This window comes from Seriola aureovittata, chromosome 11, assembly GCF_021018895.1.
Source record: "Seriola aureovittata isolate HTS-2021-v1 ecotype China chromosome 11, ASM2101889v1, whole genome shotgun sequence".
NCBI classification, from domain to species: domain Eukaryota; kingdom Metazoa; phylum Chordata; class Actinopteri; order Carangiformes; family Carangidae; genus Seriola; species Seriola aureovittata.
The window spans coordinates 6333419-6357990 of NC_079374.1; the positions used below are offsets into that span (position 1 = coordinate 6333419).

Genomic DNA, 24572 nt, shown 5'->3' on the forward strand with positions numbered 1-24572 from the left:
ATGTTGCTTTTATGACATTTTATGCCTTACTATACTATGACGTTTTTATGCTTTATTATATTATGACGTTTTTTGACATTTTTATGCCTTACTATACCATGACGTTTTTGGATGTTTTTATAACATTTTAGGCCTTACAATATTTTGACGTTTTTTTGACATTTTATGCCTTACTATACTATGACGTTTTTATGACTTACTATACTATGACGTTTTTGACCTTTTTATGCCTTACTGTGCGATTATGTTTTTTTTACGTTTTTATGCCTTACTATACTATGATGTTTTTATAACATTTTAAGCCTCACTTTACTATGATGTTTTTGGACATTTTTTTGCCTCATTATACTATGTCTTAGTATACCATGACTTATGACTTATGATATGTCTCTATACCGAGAGTGATGTTACCATATGTGTGACGTACAGGAGGATATATTATTATGGAATTTATATATATCTTCTGGATACATGAATACATAAGTTTATAACACATGAAATAAAATGCAATAAAGCAAAGCAGTAAAATGCAACTTTATTAAAAGAGAAGATAAGATATTCCTTTATTAGTCCTACAGTGGGAAAATTATAGTATTACAGGAACAAAGTGACACCATAAGAAAGAAAATACAATGAAAAGTCAGTACTAAGTACTAAAAAAAGATAAAAATAATAAGAATATAATAATATAATATGTACAATTAGACAATAAATATAACAAAACACAAGACAATAGCAACAGATAAGTACCATTACACAGTAAATTATTGCACATGTTGAATTATTGCACATAGTGATTTGTCAGTCTTTGGTATCTGTGTGTATAGTTCACAGTGTGCAGTGTTTTTACAGTTTATACAGTTTGACAGCAGTAGGAAGGGAAGACCAGTGGTATCTCTCCTTCACACACCACAGGTGCAGCAGCCTGTCGCTGAAGGGGCTGCTCAGTGCTGCTAAAGTGGGGTGGGAGATGTTTTCCAACAGGGATGATAGCTTCACCATCATCCTCCTGTTGCTCCACTGGGTTGAGGGGGAATCCCAAGACATAGCTGGCCTTCCTCATCAGTACTATGACGTTTTTATACCTTATTATACTGTATTGTGACTTCCTGGCCCTGGGGCCTTTCTCTGTGAAGTATATGACTTATTGTTCTATGACTTTTTTTATGACTCACTATACTATGACTTATGCATTACTTTATTTTATTCCATACTATACTATGTATAGTAAGTCATAAAAAAAACAGTACAATAAGGCTTAAAAACGTCAAAAAACGTCACAGTATATTAAGGCAACGTAATAGTATAGGAGGGCATAAAAATGTCTTAGTATAGTAAGGCATTAAAACATCAAAAAACATCATTGTATAATAAAGCATAAAAACGTCAAAAAACGCCATAGTATAGTAAGTCATTAAAACGCCATAGTACAGTAAGGCATAAAAACGTAAAAAAAACATCATAGTACAGTAAGGCATAAAAACGTCAAAAAACGTCATAGTATAGTAAGGCATAAAAACATCAAAAAACATCATAGTACAGTAAGGCATAAAAACGTAAAAAAAACATCATAGTACAGTAAGGCATAAAAACGTCAAAAAACGTCATAGTATAGTACGGCATAAAAACGTCAAAAAACATCATAGTATAGTAAGGCATAAAAACGTCAAAAAACGTCATAGTATAGTAAGGCATTAAAACATCAAAAAACATCATAGTATAGTAAGGCATAAAAACGTCAAAAAACGTCATAGTATAGTAAGGCATAAAAACGTCAAAAAACATCATAGTACAGTAAGGCATAAAAACGTAAAAAAAAACATCATAGTACAGTAAGGCATAAAAACGTCAAAAAACGTCATAGTATAGTAAGTCATTAAAACGCCATAGTACAGTAAGGCATAAAAACGTCAAAAAACGTCATAGTATAGTAAAGCATAAAAACGTCAAAAAACGTCATAGTATAGTAAGGCTTAAAAAGGTCAAAAAACATCATAGTATTGTACGGCATAAAAACGTCAAAAAACGCCATAGTATAGTAAGGCATTAAAACACCATAGTACAGTAAGGCGTAAAATAAAAAAAAACATCAAAAAACATCATAGTATTGTAAGGATTAAAAACGTCATAGTATAGTAAGGCATAAAAACGTCAAAAAACATCATAGTATAGTAAGGCATAAAAACGTAAAAAAAAACATCATAGTACAGTAAGGCATAAAAACGTCAAAAAACGTCATAGTATAGTACGGCATAAAAACGTCATAGTATAGTAAGGCATAAAAACGTCAAAAAACGTCATAGTATAGTAAAGCATAAAAACGTAAAAAACATCATAGTACAGTAAGGCATAAAAACGTCAAAAAACGTCATAGTATAGTAAGGCATAAAAACGACATAGTATAGTAAGGCATAAAAACGTCAAAAAACATCATAGTACAGTAAGGCATAAAAACGTCAAAAAACGTCATAGTATAGTAAGGCATAAAAACGTAAAAAAAAACATCATAGTACAGTAAGGCATAAAAACGTCAAAAAACGTCATAGTATAGTACGGCATAAAAACGTCAAAAAACATCATAGTATAGTAAGGCATAAAAACGTCATAGTATAGTAAGGCATAAAAACGTCAAAAAACGTCATAGTATAGTAAGGCATAAAAACGTCATAGTATAGTAAGGCATAAAAACATCAAAAAACATCATAGTACAGTAAGGCATAAAATCGTCAAAAAACGTCATAGTGTAGTACGGCATAAAAACGTCAAAAAACATCATAGTATAGTAAGGCATAAAAACGTCAAAAAACGTCATAGTATAGTTAGGCATAAAAACGTCAAAAAACATCATAGTACAGTAAGGCATAAAAACGTAAAAAAAAACATAGTACAGTAAGGCATAAAAACGTCAAAAAACGTCATAGTATAGTAAGTCATTAAAACGCCATAGTACAGTAAGGCATAAAAACGTCAAAAAACGTCATAGTATAGTAAAGCATAAAAACGTAAAAAAACATCATAGTATAGTAAGGCTTAAAAAGGTCAAAAAACATCATAGTATTGTACGGCATAAAAACGTCAAAAAACGCCATAGTATAGTAAGGCATTAAAACACCATAGTACAGTAAGGCATAAAATAAAAAAAACATCAAAAAACATCATAGTATTGTAAGGATTAAAAACGTCAAAAAACGTCATAGTATAGTAAGGCATAAAAACGTCAAAAAACGTCATAGTATAGTAAAGCATAAAAACGTAAAAAACATCATAGTACAGTAAGGCATAAAAACGTCAAAAAACGTCATAGTATAGTAAGGCATAAAAACGTCAAAAAGCGTCATAGTATAGTAAGGCATAAAAACGTCATAGTATAGTAAGGCTTAAAAAGGTCAAAAAACATCATAGTATTGTACGGCATAAAAACGTCAAAAAACGCCATAGTATAGTAAGGCATTAAAACACCATAGTACAGTGAGGCATAAAATAAAAAAAACATCAAAAAACATCATAGTATTGTAAGGCATAAAAACATCATAGTATAGTAAGGCATAAAAACATCAAAAAACATCATAGTACAGTAAGGCATAAAAACTTAAATAAAACATCATAGTACAGTAAGGCATAAAAACGGCAAAAAACGTCATAGTATAGTAAGGCATAAAAACGTCAAAAAACGTCATAGTATGGTAAGGCATAAAAACGTCAAAAAACATCATAGTATAGTAAGGCATAAAAACGTCAAAAAACGTCATAGTATAGTAAGGCATAAAAACGTCATAGTATAGTAAGGCATAAAAACGTCATAGTATAGTAAGGCTTAAAAAGGTCAAAAAACATCATAGTATTGTACGGCATAAAAACGTCAAAAAACGCCATAGTATAGTAAGGCATTAAAACACCATAGTACAGTAAGGCATAAAATAAAAAAAACATCATAGTATTGTAAGGCTTAAAAACGTCAAAAAACATCATAGTACAGTAAGGCATAAAAACGTCAAAAAACGTCATAGTATAGTAAGGCATAAAAACATCAAAAAACGCCATAGTATAGTAAAGCATAAAAACGTAAAAAAACATCATAGGACAGTACGGCATAAAAACGTCAAAAAACTTCATAGTATAGTAAGGCATTAAAACACCATAGTACAGTAAGGCATAAAATAAAAAAAAAACATCAAAAAACATCATAGTATTGTAAGGCTTAAAAAGGTCAAAAAACGTCATAGTATAGTAAATCATAAAAACATCATAGTATTGTAAGCTATAACAATATCGAAAAACGTCATAGTATAGTACAGTAAGGCATAAAAACCTCATAGTATGATAAGGCATAATATGTCATATAAACACTGAAAAAGGTCATAGTAAATAAGGCATTAAAAATGTCATAGTCACCAAATTAATTGCTGACATGTTTTTATTTGTAGAGTAGTTCTCAAATTAGGATTGGATGAATTAGATTTGAAAAACTTGCTTACAATTAAGTTTTAACACTAGTACAAAACAAGCAGACACTCAGTTTTTAGTGTGGATCAGCGTGTGTATCCTAACCTTTCTGTTTTTACCATGAATGTTTTTCTCTCCATGTGAAAAATGCATGATGCTCTTCGCTGGTCATGATGCTATCGTCCTACTAGCAGGGATGTGGGAGTATTGCAGCAACAATAACATTGCTGCCTTTGAGGAAGTGCTTTGTTGTTCCTGCTGGTATGCCTGTATCAGCAGATGACTTTCTGATGTGCTGGTAGAAGTCGTCTCTTCTCTGCGGGAGGGAACTAACAAACTGTAGCGTCTGATGGCTTCTCTCCACTTACCCTGCTCTTTGTGTACTGACACACACCAACCTGTACTCTCAAACCATCGCTGATGCTGCTGTCTGTGAGCACATCCTTCATCTGTATGTGTGTCCTCCTCAGGCTGATGAGCGGTACCGGAAGAACATCCAGGGTTCTCCTCAGTCAGCTCAGACCAAACCACAGCAGCCTCCGGTGCCGCCGCGCTCCGAGTCTTCCTACCCCAATGGGAACTCGGCATCCGAGGCACCCGCCATGCACCGTCCCGTGGAACCACAGGTAACCACAATAACCTCAAACCTCTTTCCCTTTCCCCTGAACTATTCCTTCTTCTTGACTCTCACAGCTGTTGAACACAGGCAGCATTTTGAGTTAGTGTCAAGGTCATTTTACACTAGTTTAGTGCCTAATTGGCGTGAGTTAGCAGTTATGATATAAAACAATTCAGTCTGCATATTTGGTACTTTTATATTATATTTCTCTCTTGATCATTGGGTAGATTTCTGGTCCTATCATTCACTGCAGAGAATTGAAAACCCTCTATCTCCGTTAAATGACAGTTCATTGGGAAACAAGAACATCAGCCTTTTTTGTATCTTCACCCAAATGTGACTCCAGATGCTGCCTGTGAACCTAAAATCTTTTCACACCTTATCATAATTAAGGTTCTTTCTTTCAGGTGATTTCAACATACTTGAGTCTTTGCTCTTGCGCTTTGCGGACGACTTGCTTGTATTTGTTTCTAACCTCCTGTAGATGTTTTCACTAGTGCTGTTTGACTGTGATTTCCTCTGTCCTGCGCTTTGCCTTCAGCTCAGCTCTTTTAGGTTGTTTCTTTGGATAATGGATCCAGCTATCTCCTGGTGTTGAACTTCAGGGTTGTCATTAAGTAATTTTCGTTCCCTTATTTTAACTAACTAAATTGTGACACTGCATTAAATCTCCAGTTCCCATTTTCTGTAAGAGGAGCTTGTTGTCATGAGAACACAAAGCGAGTGATCACTTCATCTAAAAGAAGTCTCTCTTTTTACTAAACTTTCTGTGGCAATGGAAACAAAATGATCACATCCTTGATTATATACTCCTCCCCTAAACTAACTCTTTGATTGACAGGTAGTCCTCCCACTTGCCGAATGTGTAATTATTACAGCGTTTCTTGTCTGTGTGTGTTTGTGTGAACATGAGGATGTTTGTCTGGTGGTACGTTGGGGGTTTGTACATCTCAGCTCCACATACTGTACCTCCTCATTGTGTGCGGGTGATTAAAAACATCCATAATTCATGGGCACCCAGATTTGCAGCAGGGTGACTCAGGCAGTATTAGTCATCTTCAACCCACTATGCATGAATAATCACAAGTCAATGAAGTCAATCTGTTTTGAATATGTCACACAGATTAAATTATATAGACACAATGCTGTAACTTGGTAAAATGGGGGGGTAATGATGTAAATCACTGGTGCAGTATTAAACATTTGCCATAATGTTAAAAGTGGATTAATCAGCTTTCTCTCATTAGCCGCGAGTCATCAGGCTCAGATGTGCCGTTGTGTTTCAACACTGATGCATACATACTTCACTGAGTCGTGAATCAAACTTGGATGGGTTCATTTTGAGGTGTTTTGATCAGGGCTAATTATATAAAAATGAAAATTACAGTCTGAACTACTTTAATTTCCAAGTTAAAAAAAAAAAATATATATATATATATATATAAATATAACAACAAACAAGAAGCTGTAGTCAAGGAGTGTTCATGCTGAATCTAGTTTCCAGACACTTCACTGGCATTTAAATTCAGGAAATGTTTTTTATTTCCAACAAGTTTTCATACTTAAATGGCCAAATACTTTGTCAGTGCAATCCTAAATGACACTAAAACATCTTATATGAGCTTTAACTGACCTGGCACCTCTGGTTCAGTTTAAACAAGTTTAACTAAAACTAAGTGGTTAAAGTGAAAGAATCCAAGTTGACCGCTGTGTCTAGTGTCGACCATGAATGTGTGCATGCTGTATGATCTGTGTTTGCATGCCAGCCTGTGTTCATGTGTTCGGACCTTCATGTGTTCATGCTCGGTACTGGTGGTGAGGCTCAGTCCTCCTGAGTCCTAAAACTGGTGACAACGAGGTTGTCTCATTGTAAACACCAGTCTCACTTAGAAGTGATGTAAATGAAATTGGACAAGAGACTGAATTTTAAAGCAGAACATATACTAAGACGCCTCCCTTTATGAGTTTTAAATAATAATAAATATTTTATATATTTATATATAATTCTTAAATCACTTCCTCTGAAGGTCTTTTGTGAAATGAAAAGTATGTCAACAGTTTAAATACTTTTGCTGAGATGAAGTTTGTCCTTGTTATTAATGTTTTTCCCAATAGTACTAGTTTTTTATTGGGATGACTTTCTTATCTCTGCCCTATTGTTATCAATTATTCTGAACATTCAACAAGTTGAGTACAAAAATGAAATACAGTAAAAGGATGTGATTCAAAATGACCATAAAAGGGGAAAGATGAACAACGAGAGTTTATCCCGTTTGACTCAGGATCCACTCAGCTTCATCTCTCCATCTACCTCCTGTGCTTTTTGCTGTTGTTACTGTCTTTAAAAAAAAAATCTTTCCCCATGTGTTACTTTCAGAAATCCAAAGTATGATATGCTACCTTTTGTTGCTCAGGCTCCACCCTTTTCTCCATCAATTAATAACTCAAGTTGTGGCTGGAATAAAAACTCTTAAAGTGGAATTTCCTTTCTGAGAAAAGTGTAGCCTCAGTAACAACAGGTATAGCTTCTATGTATGTACGTAACTGTTCTTCTTTTTTCCTGTTGCACTTTAAAAACCTGGGTTCTTTTGGGGCTCTGCTAAGATTTGGAGCCATACCTTTTTAACCATGTGCCACCGAGGCCAAAAGGTACTCAGGTTTTATCTCCAAACAAACATTAAAACAGCTGTGGTGAAGTGCTTTGGGCACAGAGGACCAAGATTGAAAATCACTGCATTAGAGTTACTTAAAAAAAAAAAAGTTGCCACAAAGAATCTCTCTAGCCCCTTTCAGACATGCACCCTGTAGTGTAAACATGGCATCAACTTTACATTACATTAATTTCTGAATAACAAGCTTTAACAAGTCACTTTAACATTCCACCTTCCATCAGGCTGCAGCAGCAGAAGGTTAAATACACATAGATATTAAATGCAGTTCTTGTTCCGCCTTTTTAAAAGCTCTGTGATACATCTATACACACTTAATCTTAATCTCTAGTTCCAATTTACAGATGTCCTCTGAATGCCTCACATGCAGACTATTGGTAGACAGCAAGCACAGCGAAGCCTGTAGTCCCCACTCAGTTACTGCAGCACACACTTGTCAAACTCAAACAGGTTTGTGACCAAAACTTAGCTCATTTTAAAAGAACAAAATAAGGCGTTCTAATGAAAGATTTACCTAAGTTGAAACTGAGTGATTTTATCTACCTGGGTGGGCCACCCAAGCAGAGCTTGTGTATGGGAAACACTGGGTGTGTCACGTCTGAATAAAGCCATAATGAAGACCTAATTTTGGACAACATGAAACCAGTAATACTCAGTCTACCAAGGTTTAATTTCAGTCTTCATGTCAGTGTTGTTGAAGCTTTTACAGAGGGGTTCCTCAAGGAACTGTTTTAGGCTCCTGTGTATGGCTCCAATCTTACAAACCCCTAAAGATACCCCGAAAACCCCTTTTCTTTGCAGAGTGCTTTGCATGCAGACTGACCCGCCCTCCCCCCAATGTGTTCTGTTTTTGTTGTCTGTAAGGTCCGTTCCCATCTGGCTGCTTTAAAGAGCAGCGGCAGCGTGGCCTCAAACTCCTCTGCTGCCACCCCGCCCGTTGTGTCGCGGTCGCATTCTTTCAGCGAGCCGCTCACCCCTAGCTTTGAAAATCTTCACCTTCGCAACAGCCAGGAACCCCATCAACACCACCACCCTCCATCTTCATCACCATCCTCCTCATCATCATCATCAACGCCTGCACGCACTGACCCACAACCCCACCCCCAGCCCCAGCCTAGGCCCTTGCCCCATGAACCGGCCCCTTCAGAGGAGGTCCCACCCAGGGTAAGGACAGGATCGAAGACCCCCGGTGTAGCGTGGCAGCAGTAGTTAGATATTTTACACAATTTTCTGTTAACTAACCAAACGAGACGATCGTCCTGATCCCCAAGAGATCAAACTGTCATTATCCTCAACTGTTCAATTCATCACTTTAATAGCTTCCCACCCTCTGCCTTATTCTTTCTGCTATCAATAATTCATTCTTTTCTAGTGGTGCAGAAAGGGGAATTATAGATGATTTAATTAAATCCACCTTAAATTAACATAAAAGTTTTTGAAATGAGCAGGTTTGTTGGAGGCTTTAAATCACTTTCCCTCCCCATATACAGGATTCAGTGTCCTGAGGAAATCGCTCTGATTCTATTTCACTGATTCACAGGATATCACAAGACAGAGGATGTTACCATCACTCTGTGTGATATGAATCAGTGTTGACACAAACAGAGGTGGCCTGCTGTTAATATGACCACAACACTCAGTCTGTGACCCCTTTATAACCCAGCTGCAAGTACTGAGACAATGTTGAACACCAGGACATGTTGAGACAATCTGTTTCATGTTGCTTTTTCTTCCCTCACCAAATTTAGCCATTCACTGTATGACCACAAGGACATAAAAAGAATATAAAATAACTACGGAGAGAGAAAAATAAGCAAAAAGAGGAGAGTTCTTTATTTAGAACCCTTTTTTCCACCTGAATGTATAGGGCGTTGGATGCTCTGGCTAAGTATAGGAAAGACAGGGATGCTATTTGGCACTACCCACAAATGTGGGCAGTGAGAAATCAAAGAAGTTCAGGAAGATCTAAATTTAGTCCTCGGAGCCAAAGTTATCTGTCCTTCAGAAAAGGAAACCCTCTGTTATAAACAGAACTGCTGCCAAGCCGAACCACAACCCTGTCGAGACTTAATTGTATAGCACATAGACTTCCAATACAGCACAAACATCAGGTGAACGATGGTAGACGTCATTTCAGTCTTGAAATATGTGAGCAGGTTGTCACTGAGGAAGGACTGACCTTTCATTAACATCAGTCCATTTCCATTTTGTCCCCAACTTCAACTTCTAAACAAAGCAAAACAATGACTGTTCATGTTATTCTCAATGACACTGGCTGCACTGACTGAGCTGAGTTCTGTTGTGCACGGCTGTGCATTGTGTGGTGTCGCGCTGCGCTTTGGATGCTCTCAAATGTTCTGCATTGGCTTTACTGCACTGATACGTGGCTCAGGGTGAAAAATGTGACTGTGTGTGACTACTGGTGTGTTTTACAGTGGTGCTCTGGGTGTGGTAGGGAGAGATGAAGACTCAGAGGATGGAGGGTGACTTGTCTAAATTCTGTGATGCATAAGTGGGATTTTAAAAGGATGCATTTTAGAGAAGTCCCATATTCTCATGGTAAACGATTTGTATCCAGTTGTTATCTCAGGTGAACGAGCTGCCATATTGGAGATTAACAGCTCATAAACAACAGTGACTGTGATGAAATTAATATTTCTCTGTACAGCAAATGATATCCACTGTCACTGCCTTGTTTTAAATAAATCTGACTATCCTGCAGGTAAAATGCTGAACTATAGACAAGACGGAAAACTATCCTCTCAGACTGTTCACTTTTATCTAGTTTAACACTTTCCAATGTGCTGTGAACACTGTTAACACACCAGCCGACAAGTTATCATTTCCTATGGGTTATGTGACTACATTAGCTTGGCGTGGTGCTTCAGAACTTTTCCAGTGGACGAGGTTAGTGTTAGTCAGGGTTGTTGTGACGCTGCTGTGAAGCCGTTATAAAGAGGATTTTGATGGGTTGAAACAGGTTTTATGTATTTTGTGTATTCACCGTACTTATCTAGTACGCTCATGCTCAGAGAGAGTGTATGTGTGAGCTGGTCACTGTCTTTATCATGAAAGGTTCCTGTCAGGACTACATCAAGGTCCCCGGTGTTGTCGAGGCGAGACTCGCCTCATCACCACGGCAACGCCTCACACAGCAGCCATGTTGTTCATCGCAATGCCGGCAGGTAAACTGACATAACCAACTGATCTGTATGATTCTGTGTTTCTCTTACGGTCTTTGTTTTTGTCCTCACACTCTTTTTCTCTTCTCTCTCCATTACTCAAGTCTCCTCTCTGTTGTAATACAAGCACCAAATCTAATTAGTCTTGTGGTTTGGAAACATACACACAGTTCAAAATATTATTAAATGAACTAGAGAGGATTTCCTGAGAAAAAAAAACACTGTCATACTGTATCCATTTAATATTCATTGATTAATGTATTTCACAAATTTTCAAATGTAAATACTGTTATTATGAGGTATTCTCAGTCCTTGCTTTGTGTGACACCATATGGTTTCTGAGGAGTGGTTAAGTGCTTAGTGAGTGAGTTGTCGTTGGTGCTTAGTCAGAGCGCAGTACAGAGCATTTTGAAATTAAAGAGGAGTTTTTACTGTTTGGTGACAATTATAGGGACAAACTCAATGAACTCCATACTGTATACTTTAATGAATTACATCACTAATAGTAGATCAACTGTAACAATAACAATAACCGTACATAGCACCATTATGAATTTATGCACAATTGATCAGTTTGAAATAGTGATCAACTGGAAAAGAGTAGAGTTTGTATGGTGTAACATGGACAACATATGTATAAATATAATGCATGTAATGGATAGAAAACTGAAAAACTCAAGTATAAAATTAATAAACTAAGTCCATCTTCATCATATAAAAACTATTAGCGATACAATCAAAAACCTGTATTTTTGCCATAGCTTATTAATTATATAAATTAATTATGTAAAAATGAATCCCTGAATTTACACACAGTCCATAAAAGGTCTTTAACATAAAATTAGCATCAAATTACAGATGAGAGAAACATATATAGGATAAAACTGGGCCTAGAATCGTGCTCTGTAGGACTCCACTGGTTATATCACTAGAAGAGAATATATTAGCGTAGTAAGTGTATGTTTACACAGAACATTTTACGGAAGCTGACTCAGTCTGAGGCTCTGACACAAACAAAGTCATTTGCAGCCTTAAGGAGATGAGTTGAAGCGCTGTGAAGCAGCGTGAATCCAGGCTGCTGTTTTCAACTATGTAATTAAAAAGACATGAAACACGATGACTTTCTCGAAGACTGGAGAAAAAAAACAAACACTTGCCTTGTTTTTAGACAGATCTTACACACACACACACACACACGGCTGGAGAGGAATGTTCACTCAGTGTCCTCACTGTCTGTCTGTGCTGCTATAGTCTTTGTGTATGGAGTTGTGTGGGAGGATTTATGTAATAGTGGTAGCTGTCTAACCCGTGATACTTCTTTACTTGTGTGAGTGTGTTTACAGGCACATGCACAGTTTTCTATTTCCAAACCACAAGCCTTCTCATGAGACTCTCTGTGTCATCTCTTTCTCTTCCTCTACCTCTGTGGTGCTGTATGTTATTTTTTCTCTAGAATGACACATATCCTGCGCTCACTGTACTATTACTTATTTAGCATATTTGTCCTCCTCATCATGAGCCTCATACATAATCTAATGGCCATTACAGAGAGATCATTTATAAGAATAAAGTGTTTTTTAATCCGAAACAGAATATATCTTTTATGTTTAATATTAAACCACATTCATAATCTATTTTCCACTGTGGTTTAGAGTAGTGTATATGAGTGTGTTGTGATGCCTTCAAAGACATTGTAGTATTCATTCAGATTATTTTTCAAAACAAAAAGGTGGGAATTTACATATATTTGTTTGGAAAGCAAAAACTGTTTTGAAATCCAGCAGCCATAATGGGGACATTTGAATTGAATGATATTTAATATTACAATACAAAATTACAAAACAATAAAAGAATACTGAAAAAAAAAGTCACAAAGTGCAGTAGGTGCAACAGCTCCTCTCCGACGCTACCAGTTAAACGTGGCTGTCTCTACAATGGCTTCATCTCTGACTGTCTTGGCTCTACAGTGCAGCGGAGCCTCGGTTGCTGTGGGAGCGAGTGGAGAAACTGGTTCCCAGACCAACCAGTAACACTGGCAGCGGAGGCTCCAGTTCCTCCAGCAGCTCCAGTAACTCCAGCTCTCAGCCCAGTTCTCACTGCGGCTCTGGAGAGAGGTTCAGGGCCCGCTGTGAGTCCACACACACTTTAACAAATCAGCACTCACAAACATGCAGGAGGTGGACAAAATACCTGAAACACCACCTGAACATACTTCAATATAGACACCACACACAGGTGAACACACATGTGCACATTTTCTCCAACGACATCACATTTTAGAAAAAAACTGACCGTTTCACCTCCGCCTCCTTCAGCATCTTCCAAATCGGAGGGCTCGCCCCTCCAACGGCCAGAGAATGCTGGGAAAAAACCAGAGGAGAGGAGGGACTTGGTCAGGCCGAGCAGACCAGCGGTGAGAGTTGAATCAAAGCTGACTGGACAGCACTGTAGCTCGCTAGCTGGGATAGATCTAGACCTAGAACTGTGTGTGGTGATAGAGTGTGAGTGATGATTTGACGTGGCCTGATGGCGATTGTTCTCCTTGGCTTTTTATTTTGTGTGTGAGAGAATAATAACTGGATTCTTTGGATTGTGTCATGTGATCTGCTCACCATCCAATGGAGACTTTTTGAACTGGATGTTTTTATCTTTGGATTGATCACTGGCTGAACGGTATTGCTTGCTTTTCCTCCACCGGTCTCTCTGGCTCAGCAGCAGCCATCTTAACACACGCCTTCTCTAACCAATAAAGAATTTACATTCTCTTCTATACTGTTATAATTTTTCATCTTTGCAGCTCTAATAATTGTCCCATTAGAATTAATCCACTAACCTCAGCTACAGTAGCTTGAAGAGCATCAGCTGTACGACAATCATCTCTTTCCTGGCTTCATGTTTTGGCTTTGCTGCTCTCACGTTGGCTTCACATTGGCTGGTGTACCTCCGTAACCACTCTTCCTCTCCTCAGCAGCTTTTTGTTTCCTGCTTTACTTTTTTCAAAGAAGATGAACTGAAAATCTTACATGAAGTCTTAGCTGACAGTTGACTGAGTGAATGGACAGACTTCCGACAAAGGGAGAAAAGTAGAAATCACTGACCGTTGACCCTGGTTTTACCTTTCACCACCTGACTTTTAGGACCTGACGGCTCTGGCCAAGGAGCTGCGTGCGGTGGACGACGTTCGCCCCCCAAATAAAGTGACGGATTACTCATCCTCCAGTGAAGAGTCAGACACCACCGATGAAGATGACGACGAAGAGGTGGACCAGGAGGCAGGTGAAGAGTCGACCTCTGGCCCGGAGGACTCCAGAGCTGTGTATGTACTCAAGAGTAACTTATCTCACAGTAACGGTAACGATCAATAACATCAGTACAGATCAGCTTCCTCTTACGCAGAACCACGTTGGTTCACGTGAAACTTCAAAATAATCAATATAGCGACTAACTTTTTCTTTATGTTCTACCAGCGTGGAACAAAATACAATTATTTTTCCCATAATGCATTTGTGCTGAGTAGCTCTCCTTCTGTTCTTCAGTTCCTCCAGGTTGAGCAATGGAGAGACGGAGTCGGTGAAAACCATGATTGTCCACGACGAAGGCGAGAGCGATGCAGGCTCGACGCCCTGCAAAGACAGCACCCTGATCGTCAGACAGGTACAAGCTGAGAGAAGAAAAAAAAATCAGACAAACACACCAAACATATACCACATACTTTCAGTTGTTTTTTTGTGTATTTTGTTCATTCATACCCCCGAGTGTTTTTCCATTTTGTTTATGTTGTGTTGATCATGTTCTGTTCTTGCATCCTCTGTAGCTCCAGAGTATAACAGAGTTACAAAGCAGCTTAGTGTAGGTTGGGTACACAGAATTTAATTATTCACATAAAGACTGCGAGCAATATTCAACAATGAGAATTTATTACTTTATCAAACATCAATTGAGGTTTGTTACATTTTCAGTTTATTTAGATTTACACATTTAGAAGTTGTGTCATCAATTAATACATACCACAAAAAGGTATTATTTCTAGAATCAATAAACTTATCAATTATCTTACTATATAATTAACCACTAACAAGAGTTTTCTTTCCGCCTGTAGACTAGCCACTGTAGTTTGCCCTTTGCTCTAGCTAACACTTTCCCTTCCCCTGAACTAATCAGGAACACATCTAGACCCAAAGTCGTGTACCCCTCTTTCTACTTCCAGAGTGCAGGTGACAACAGAAAGCGTCCGGGCCCCGGTCCGGGCCAAGCCCAGACCCCTGTCCTGCTTGCAGGCTTTCCCCCAAGCCCCGGCTCGGTGCCGGGCCCGGTTCTTGGCCACCACACCCCCAGCCCCCACCATCATCATCATCACCACCACCACCATCCCACACAGCACACGGACAGGAACGGCTTTGCCGGCCGCATCCATCACCTCCCAGACTTGATCCAGCAGAGCCACCATTCCTCCCCCTCCTCCTCTGCATCCAACTCCCCTTCCTCCTCCAGCCTTGCCAGCCCCTCCTCCATGTCCCCCCAGAGTCCCCTGGACAAGCTCGGCATCCTCACAGAGGTATGTCTCCCAGCCCCAACACGGAGGCCTGCTTAGGGGCGCCATTTCATGAGCAGGAGAGGGAAAAAGAGTCAAAATCATCACTTCCTGCCATAACTGGGAACACAGTAGAGTAGAAATCAGCTCACACAGTTCATTAGTAGAACTAATACTGTTATTTAAAAACAGATGAAACTGCTGATACTTATGTTCTTTCCACACTTCTGTGGAAAGTAGTATTTCGAAGTATCTGCAGATGATGTCTTCTCCTGCATCTATTTTTATTTCCTGGATCTGGAGGGCGCCCTCTGCTGATCACCATTGGCACTGGTGATCTGTCTCTAGCTCTACACGGCCTCCTCACCAGCTCTTGATTTTCTTCTCTACTGACAGACGCTTTTGGCAGAGAGATGGAGGTGTTGGTGAAGGGCTGCATTTTAGGACTCTTTTGGAAGTACAATAGGAGGACAAAACTAATTTTAATTTTTTGCCCTGTGAACATTATGTGAAGTTGATATTACACAAGCTGAAGTACTTTGGTTTGAAATACAAAAAACAGAAGATTGACTTGAGGGGAAGGATTTACAGCTGCCGTCCCGTCTCTCGAACAGGCCTGTTAGCTCTGCTTTAGAGCTTTTCTGTTGAAGTGTCCTCTGAGGCTAGTTGTGGTTTTACAAGCATTCCCCCCCAAAAACATCTAAATCTCATTTTATTCCTTGATGTTCCCTATTTTCAGCAAACGCATCATATTCTCACATTCCCCCAGACAATAGATCATAGCGAACAGGGCAGTTAGGAGCATAATGGCAAGTATATTTCCCATGGAAATACTTTGGTTTCGTTTCCCCTTTTGTTCTTGTCAGCAGCAGTCCATATGTTTTCACCCTCCACCATTTCTTTTTGCCTTTTTCCTCAGTATTTATGATGTTACCCCCCGATTGAATGCCCATTGTGTTTGCATGCAACACATACAAACACCTCAGTTTGTTTGTTTACATTGTATTGTTAATTGTTTACATTGTTTACTTTATCTGTAAACATCTGATGCTATAAATATGTTTCTGATCAAAATGACATTCAGAGTTGTGATATTCTGTCACCACTAAATCTTATTCTCTCTCTGTAGAGTCAGTCTAGTAACAACATGCAGAAACACAAGTCTTCTTCCTCCTTCACTCCGTTCATCGACCCACGCCTCCTCCAAGTCTCTCCATCCACTGGCAGCGCCCTCAACAATGTCGGTACGTCCCCTCCCCCAGTGTCTACTGGGAAATAAATCAGACACCTAAAAAGGCTCACAACCATAAAGATAGAACTTCTAATCCCAGGCCTCCATCAGCCTTTCCATCAAAAGCTCCAGGAACTGGAGGAGCTACAAAGTGCAGACACTTTAAGTTTGCACATCAGGCTCAGGATCATCAAGTTTTAGAAAAACATAAGTTAAGAAAAGTCAAGGTTGACAACGTAGTGTTGCAACCTCCACAACAGTAGTTTGAAGCCATAAGTTACACTTTGGAGCTGTGGCCAATGAACCAAAATCAAAACCAGGTTCCTCTGGAGGCAACAGAGGTAAAGATCGAGTGTTCACAATGCTCGCAGTTGGTTAGCGTGGACTCACTGAGGTCACTGAGCTTGTTAGCTGCCAGTTTACAAACATAGCTCTCTTATCACGGCAGTCCTGCTGTTCCCATCGTCCCTCAGAGGATTGGCCATCGCCAAAACCAGATCTTTCCAGCCCTGAGGACTGTGGTATGCTGAGTCATTACCTCACCTGATGCAGCTGGTGACCAGCCACTGACCCCTTGAGTATACTAGATTGTTCAGTCTGCATTTAATCACCGATTTGATGAGTGTAGATTTTCCTACAGATGTTTTATGTCCAGATGGTGATTTAAGAGAAGTGGAGACAAGCAGTGGCCCACACTCTGACACAGATACCATCAAATAACATGTTGCAATGGCTGCAGAGGCGTTCTGAGGTTGCACAGCTTGTCATATGTCCCAGTTTCAATAACAAACAAGAAACTTTCAGCATCTGTCGCTGTGTTGCTGAACTAAGTGACCTAAAACCACTGCTAAAGAAATTATGATGGACAATTGTCTTGTCTTCAATCAACATTCACAGCTTTATTTTTATTCAATCAAAATCAATCCTGTTTTTCTGATTAACAAAAGCAAATGAGATTCACCCACCTTTCTAATTCTGACCATTTGACTGACCCCCACCCTGCCTGGTAAATTCTACATCCTACACCGTCCTACCTAAGCCCCTCCCTTTGACCTTTTAGGCTATGGCAATGATGCCCGGTTGGCAGAGGCGCTGAGGGCCGACCCATCTCGCAAGGGCTCTGTGGTCAACGTTAACCCGGTCAACACTCGCCCTCAGAGCGACACGCCAGAGATTCGCAAATACAAGAAGAGGTTCAACTCTGAGATCCTGTGTGCTGCTCTCTGGGGTAAGAACGAAGGCGTCAACTCAACCACATCATTTTCTCATTGGTTTAAGAGTTAAGAGTCATATTTTTTAGGTTTTCATTTAAATTATATGATTATATTAAGTTATAATACACCAGCTACATTTCCAGGAATCACCCTATTTGCTCTCCCCTTTACCATCCAAGTGATTTTAGAAAAAGAAATCTGAGACCACTTTCCCATAAATATGTATTTATTAACAGGTTTAACATTATTAAAACATGATTTTTGGTACACAGCATGCAAGTATTTTGTAGTGATCTGTTTTTCTAGAGGTTGTAGCTATAAGTCTTCTCCACCTGGTGGCAGCAAAATGCTGATAAAGCTACAAACTCCATCCGTCTGACCAGACTGCACAGTGTCTTTCGAGCTCTAAATATATATATATATGTGTGTGTGTGTGTGTGTAGGAGTGAACCTGTTGGTGGGAACAGAGAGCGGCCTGATGCTGTTGGATCGTAGCGGTCAGGGGAAGGTTTACCCTCTGATCAACCGACGACGCTTCCAGCAGATGGATGTCCTGGAGGGACTCAATGTTCTGGTTACTATATCAGGTACACACACAAACACACTGTGACTTCAGAGGACATTACATTGCCTTACATTAATTTCCTTGAGACTTACTTTAACCTTAACCTTAACTACTACTTGCCTAACCCTTACCAGAACCTTAAAATAGCTATTAGTAAGGTTGCTACAGAGCCAATGTTAGCATTAACTGCTGTTTACTTACCAGTCTTGCTAAGAGCTTCAGCCATTGTTGTGTTTACAAGATATTGGATTCGCCCCATGAGCAGCGCTACTTCTTCAGACTGGACGCTGATGAAATGTGCCGATCTGACCAGACTGTCTGATTAGCGTGCCAGCTTCAGGTGAAGGAAAGAAGTGATAGGGTTGCTTTCAACTGTTGGAGACAGCTGTTAACAAGTGAACGAATTAGGTTTAATGTTGAACTCACAACGTTTCTTCTAGACTAGTAAGTAAACAGCTGTTAATGCTAACGTTGGCTATGTAACCTAAACCTAACCTTAAAACTTTTAAGACTTGTTTTTTGTGACCATAAAGTGTCTGTGTAAGCAGATTTAGATCTCCACAACATGAGTAATACCTGGACCACACAGACATTTTAAAGATAGTTTAATTACACTTGCAGCCAAATTAGTGTTGGAAGGATCAATGAGATGCGAAGAAACTAACACTTAAACACACACACACACACACACACAGCAGCTGCTTGTGCACACGAACAAGTGCACAAACACACACAGACACAGCGGCAGAGTTCAATCTAAATAATGTAGTGTGTGTTAATTATGAGACAAAAAAGAGTTTCACTTATGTTTACTTCTGCTGTGTCAGATCATAGTGAGAGAGAGACAGAGAGAGTGTTTTGTCTGGTCTGCTTCTCTTCCAGACTTGCACACACACACACACACACACACACTTGCAAATACACACTGAAACCTGCTAAAACCAGCGTATTTTGGGAAAGAATGTTGCATAAATATTTTTGTCCCCTCACACAGTTAAGTTCCAATATTTCTCAGATTGAAAGTGCATCCACGTTCTTACTTCTCCTTTCTCAATTTCACCCACACACGGAGGCCGTGCAGTGTCACAACAAATATTTTGAGCTAAACGGATATTGAGTAAATCCCTGCCAGTTGAGACCACGTCATGTGTGTGTACAATATGTAACGCTGACACACACTATGCGCTTTCCATGATGGCAGGAAATGTCACAGAGAAACATGCGTCGATTTCCTTCCATAAAATTTGTGACCAACATGTAAAGATACACGTCATGGAAATTTATATCACTTCGATGTTTGAGAGGCTGACAAATGATCAGATGTAACCAGAGCTTAGCTTGTTTAAAATGTCTTATAACATCAGTGGAAATGGTTGGCAGTGTAGCTGGAGTGGCACCTCTGGTGCACAGAATGCCAGCAGACAGATGCATAAATAAGGTGCTCTGTCCGTTCTTGATCTGACCACGATCTTCACTGTTGTCAAAAGACTTTTCTACATCATCGATTGATAATGTCAGAGCTTTTGTGTTTTAGAAGTCAGGGAACATTAAATAAATTGACAGGAAGAAGGAGAACTACACCAGACTCATAGATATCAAGTTGTCTATGTAAGGTGTCTTTTCCAGATGCGTGGGTTCAGTTAGTCAGTTATTCACAAATGTATCCCTGGGTGCTAGTTCTGAGTCTGTCTTCTTTCCTTTTGTACATTAAAGTTCAACATCAAAGTTTCATTATTTCAGAAAAAAGATTTAGATTTACAACATGCTTCTAGTATTTTCATACGGTTGTAGCAGAATATGTTATCGAACTTAAAATCCACAGCTGGTGTAACTGCTGCTTCAAAGCAGTGACACATTTTTCACCTTTTTTTGCTTGACGCTTATGTGCATAATGTGCACCTTAATAAAACAGTTGGGTAGAAACTAAAGTCTTGAGCATGTCTACCTTACTTGTATATTATGGCATTCAAAATTAACTATCAAACTATCAGCCAACAAGTAACCAGACCCTTCTCATATCATCCTACAACTAAAGTGAAACTGTCTTTATTGTTATTCTTTTGAACAGTACACGCAGTAAAAAGAGGGACTGCCGGTCACACAGTGTTCCTTTGCATGTTGTTTTGTCCAAACTTGACCCACACTCAATCACCCAACTTACTGAAATATTGCAAAACACTGCAGACACAAGAATGGAGAGGGAAAATCCCACCACGGGGGCTTCTAAAAGATCACATTTGTTACACTGATCATTGCAGCTTTAAAGAGAGGAAGGCAATCATTCAGACATATGTCAAATCAAAACTGAGAATCACTGTAGGCCAGAATGAAATCTCAGCAAGCACTCAGCTGTCATTATAAGTGGCTTTCAGGGTTACTTTGACTAGTCCAAGTCCAAAGATTCAAAACTCCTGCAACACTTGTAGTATAAAGAACAACTTTACTGTCAGAGCAATGTGTAGCCTTCATCATGCAGATTGGCCTGTCAAATTCTCAAATATAAAGTTTTATAATTCTAGAGGGAAAACAAACAGCAAGTGGAACAAATAGTCCTGACTTGACCTTTCTCGATCGACGGCAGGTAAGAAGAACAAGCTCCGTGTCTACTACCTGTCCTGGCTGAGAAACAAGATCCTGCACAATGACCCCGAGGTGGAGAAGAAACAGGGTTGGACCACTGTAGGAGACCTGGAGGGCTGCGTCCACTACAAAGTTGGTAGGTCATTTTCCTAAAATTTTAGAACATGTCAGCTTTAAAGCTGAAAAAAATTTGGTATCTGTTTCCCCATCAGAAATAAACCCAGGCACATCTGGACTCAAACAGAGGAGTCTGTTTACAGACTTCACAAACTCAGTTTAAGTTACAGAGGGAGTGTATGTGTACAAGCGCACGTCATTGATAAACGATGGAAGGAAAGCCCTTAGTTAAGTAATAATGCGGTAAAGATGTCCAAGTGGACATTTAACTGTCCTGTCTAAAATTCAGAATGTGATGGTAGTGCCACTGAGCAAAGACGGGCACTTCCTGTTGGAAATTCCTCTCCACTGATCAGAGCTGTCATCCACTTCCTGTCGAGTAGTTTTATTCATGTGTATCATATTTGTGGAAAACACGCTGTCGTACATGTGACTGTCTCCCTTCTCGGTTGAGTTTAAATTAACATAAAAACTTTCAATTCAACTGCAAGCACTCTGAAGTTGTAAAGTCTTTAATGACTTGCAGGGGCTGGCAGTTTTCACATTTTTCTGTAAACTGAATATTGCAGCAGGAAATAAAATTACCTAATCATACATGGTGTCTTCAGATCCAAATGACCATCAGTTTAAATCAATTTCACTGCTTTAAAACAAACTGTTACTGGTACTGAGCCTTATTGGTAGTTTGTCAGATCAAGAAATCTATTGTCTAATAGCAGATCACCATACATCTGATCTGCTCAGGATTTTACCAATCAATCAGAGGAGAGATAGCCTATCAAAGTGGTTGGAAGAGTCAACAACGGGAAAAGAAGTGACCCACAGCTGATGTTGGTTTCCCATCCTGATGCTCTTTCGTGTTGTTCCAATGTTTTGTTGTGTTATTTGTTCCCCAGTGAAATATGAGAGGATCAAATTCTTGGTTCTGGCCCTGAAGAACTCGGTGGAGGTCTACGCCTGGGCGCCCAAGCCCTACCACAAGTTCATGGCCTTCAAGGTGAGTAAACTGACGACATTAGCTCGTTATTGGTTTCTTTTAATGACGACAAATACATGATATTTCTAAAGTTGGTTTGGTGAATTGGAACTTTTGTGCGTCTGTGTACTTTTATTGCTGCATTACCCAGAATGCATGCTGATGCCAAGGTTTAACACAGATCAAAGATGAGCTTCCTAGAAAGTTGTGTTATGTATGTGTTGTTTTAACTACAGATTCACTGACATTTGTTTGTACAGCTTGCTATCACCATTGATAATCTCTGCCCTGGCAAATATTTACTGATTTACTATTTACTTGTTTTTCTGACCTGTGTCCTTCAGTCTTTCGGTGACTTGGTACACAAACCCCTGCTGGTTGACCTGACCGTGGAGGAGGGTCAGAGGCTAAAGGTCATCTATGGCTCGTTCTCAGGCTTCCACGCTGTGGATGTCGACTCTGGGGCCGTCTATGACATCTACCTGCCCACACACGTAAGAACGAAAACATCTCACTTGCATGTTTGGGATTTTTCAGCTCTGTACAAGGGTATCAGAGTAAACTTTTGTTTTTCACTGTTGCTGCTTTTCTGGGCCTGAGTTTGTTGGTGTGTCGCTGCAGATCCAAACCAGTATCCAGTCTCACGCCATCATCATCCTGCCCAACACCGACGGCATCGAGCTGCTGGTGTGCTACGAGGATGAGGGTGTCTACGTTAACACCTATGGACGCATCACCAAGGATGTGGTTCTGCAGTGGGGGGAGATGCCCACCTCAGTGGGTGAGTGACAGGGGCAAAAGCTACACAAACACACACCTAGAAGTTTTTCTTTGTACATTTTTCCAGGTCAGGAACCAGTGATCTGGATCAATAGTTTCAAATGTGCAAAAAAAAAAGTATTGATAAACTTTCATTCAAATATTATTTTCACTCTCTTTTAATTAACAGATATTTTCTTTTTGTTAGGTGTGTTACTTCCTCAAACATGTAACACAATAGCTTCACACATTTATTGGTTAATATATTCCTGATGGATCAAAGTCCTTCGTGATTTATTGAACATTGATTAAACATTATCTAACACACCATTACATATGCAAACAGCTATTGTATTTCACCTACACAAGCAACTTGCATTGATCATTTGTCCTGTGCAGCCGCAGAGGAAACACACATACAGACAAACACAGTTCAGTAGTGTGAGTCTTTAAATATTTATATATATATATTTGTAAATATTAGTGTATTGATTAATTTACATACCTCTCTCCAGCCTACATTCGCTCCAACCAGATCATGGGCTGGGGGGAGAAGGCCATAGAGATCCGCTCTGTGGAGACCGGCCACCTGGACGGTGTCTTCATGCACAAGAGAGCACAGAGACTCAAGTTCCTCTGTGAAAGAAATGACAAGGTGAGACCTCCATGTAGACATTCAACAACACATCATAATCGGATCTGTTCTCATCAATACCGGTATCAATGACTTCCTCGAAGATCTTACAGCCAGCTTCCTCTACACTAGGACGATTACCCGACGTAATCGACGTTGTCGATTATAAAAATTATTCGACGTGGAATTTTAGTGTCGACGCGTCGTGTAAAACCACACAGGGTAAATGTTCACAGAACAAAACCGGAACTTTCTAACGGGACCGTTTATATCCATCGTCTTTGGTTTACCCGGATACAAGCGCAGCGCACGGACTGGGACAACGCGGTGACGTAATAGAAGTCATTGACTATGTGAATGATTTGCGTCTGTGTAATCTATTTGAACAACATGGCGGCGTCTACCAGCAGTACGACGGAGCGTGTGGAGCAACACGCGGCAAAAAAGGCTCGCACACGGTCCTCCAGAGTTTGGGAATACTTTAATCTTGACACCAACAGTGCGGTAGTCTGCAGACTCTGCAAAGTGCATCTGGCATATCACTCTAGCACGACAGTCATAATAAATAATAAAAAATAATTGCAATAAAATTACTGTTAGGTTAATAAAAAAACATAATCGTTAGATTAGTCGAATAATCGAAAAAATAATCGCCAGATTAATCGTTTAAAGAATAATTGTTTGGGACAGCCCTACTCTACACAACAAGAGTTTTGTTTGTTTGTTTCCGATGCTCGACTCTGCTGTCAGACATCACTGCAGGGCATCTGAGAGGACACACAGGAGCTCGCTCTCATGTCCCGTTGCTGTTCAAAGTGAATTAGGCTACAGATTTTAAGCTAATGCTGCAGTCTGCTGCCCCGAGGTTTTCCAAAGTCACTTTCAGTTTGCTCGAAATTGTTGGTTCAGCTCTTTCAGCTGCAGAATTGACTTCAAAACTAATCTAGTTTCTGTTCTCCAAACTTTGCTGGCCTGTTTGGACTGATGAGAAGTAAAGAATTACATATTCACTCATATCTCTTTGCTTCCTCAGCTGTGCTTTTATGATAAAT

At 39.5% G+C, this 24572-nt stretch overlaps 1 protein-coding gene across 7 annotated transcripts in view; it reads left to right on the top strand.

Moving 5' to 3' along the window:
• LOC130178048 (mitogen-activated protein kinase kinase kinase kinase 4-like) overlaps positions 1-24572 on the top strand; it is a 111544-nt gene that overhangs the window by 83149 nt on the left and 3823 nt on the right. For 2 of the 7 annotated variants that reach the window (XM_056390131.1, XM_056390134.1), the window contains 16 exons: positions 4914-5069; positions 8596-8895; positions 10807-10916; positions 12881-13041; positions 13229-13326; positions 14051-14229; positions 14450-14567; positions 15121-15468; positions 16574-16688; positions 17736-17903; positions 18333-18476; positions 21036-21170; positions 22048-22148; positions 22472-22621; positions 22749-22908; positions 23402-23541. In XM_056390131.1, the coding sequence (XP_056246106.1) occupies positions 4914-5069; positions 8596-8895; positions 10807-10916; positions 12881-13041; positions 13229-13326; positions 14051-14229; positions 14450-14567; positions 15121-15468; positions 16574-16688; positions 17736-17903; positions 18333-18476; positions 21036-21170; positions 22048-22148; positions 22472-22621; positions 22749-22908; positions 23402-23541 (2583 nt within the window). The remainder of the gene's footprint in view (positions 1-4913; positions 5070-8595; positions 8896-10806; positions 10917-12880; positions 13042-13228; positions 13327-14050; positions 14230-14449; positions 14568-15120; positions 15469-16573; positions 16689-17735; positions 17904-18332; positions 18477-21035; positions 21171-22047; positions 22149-22471; positions 22622-22748; positions 22909-23401; positions 23542-24572) is intronic. The other 5 variants (XM_056390137.1, XM_056390138.1, XM_056390135.1 and 2 more) reach the window with 4 other exon arrangements.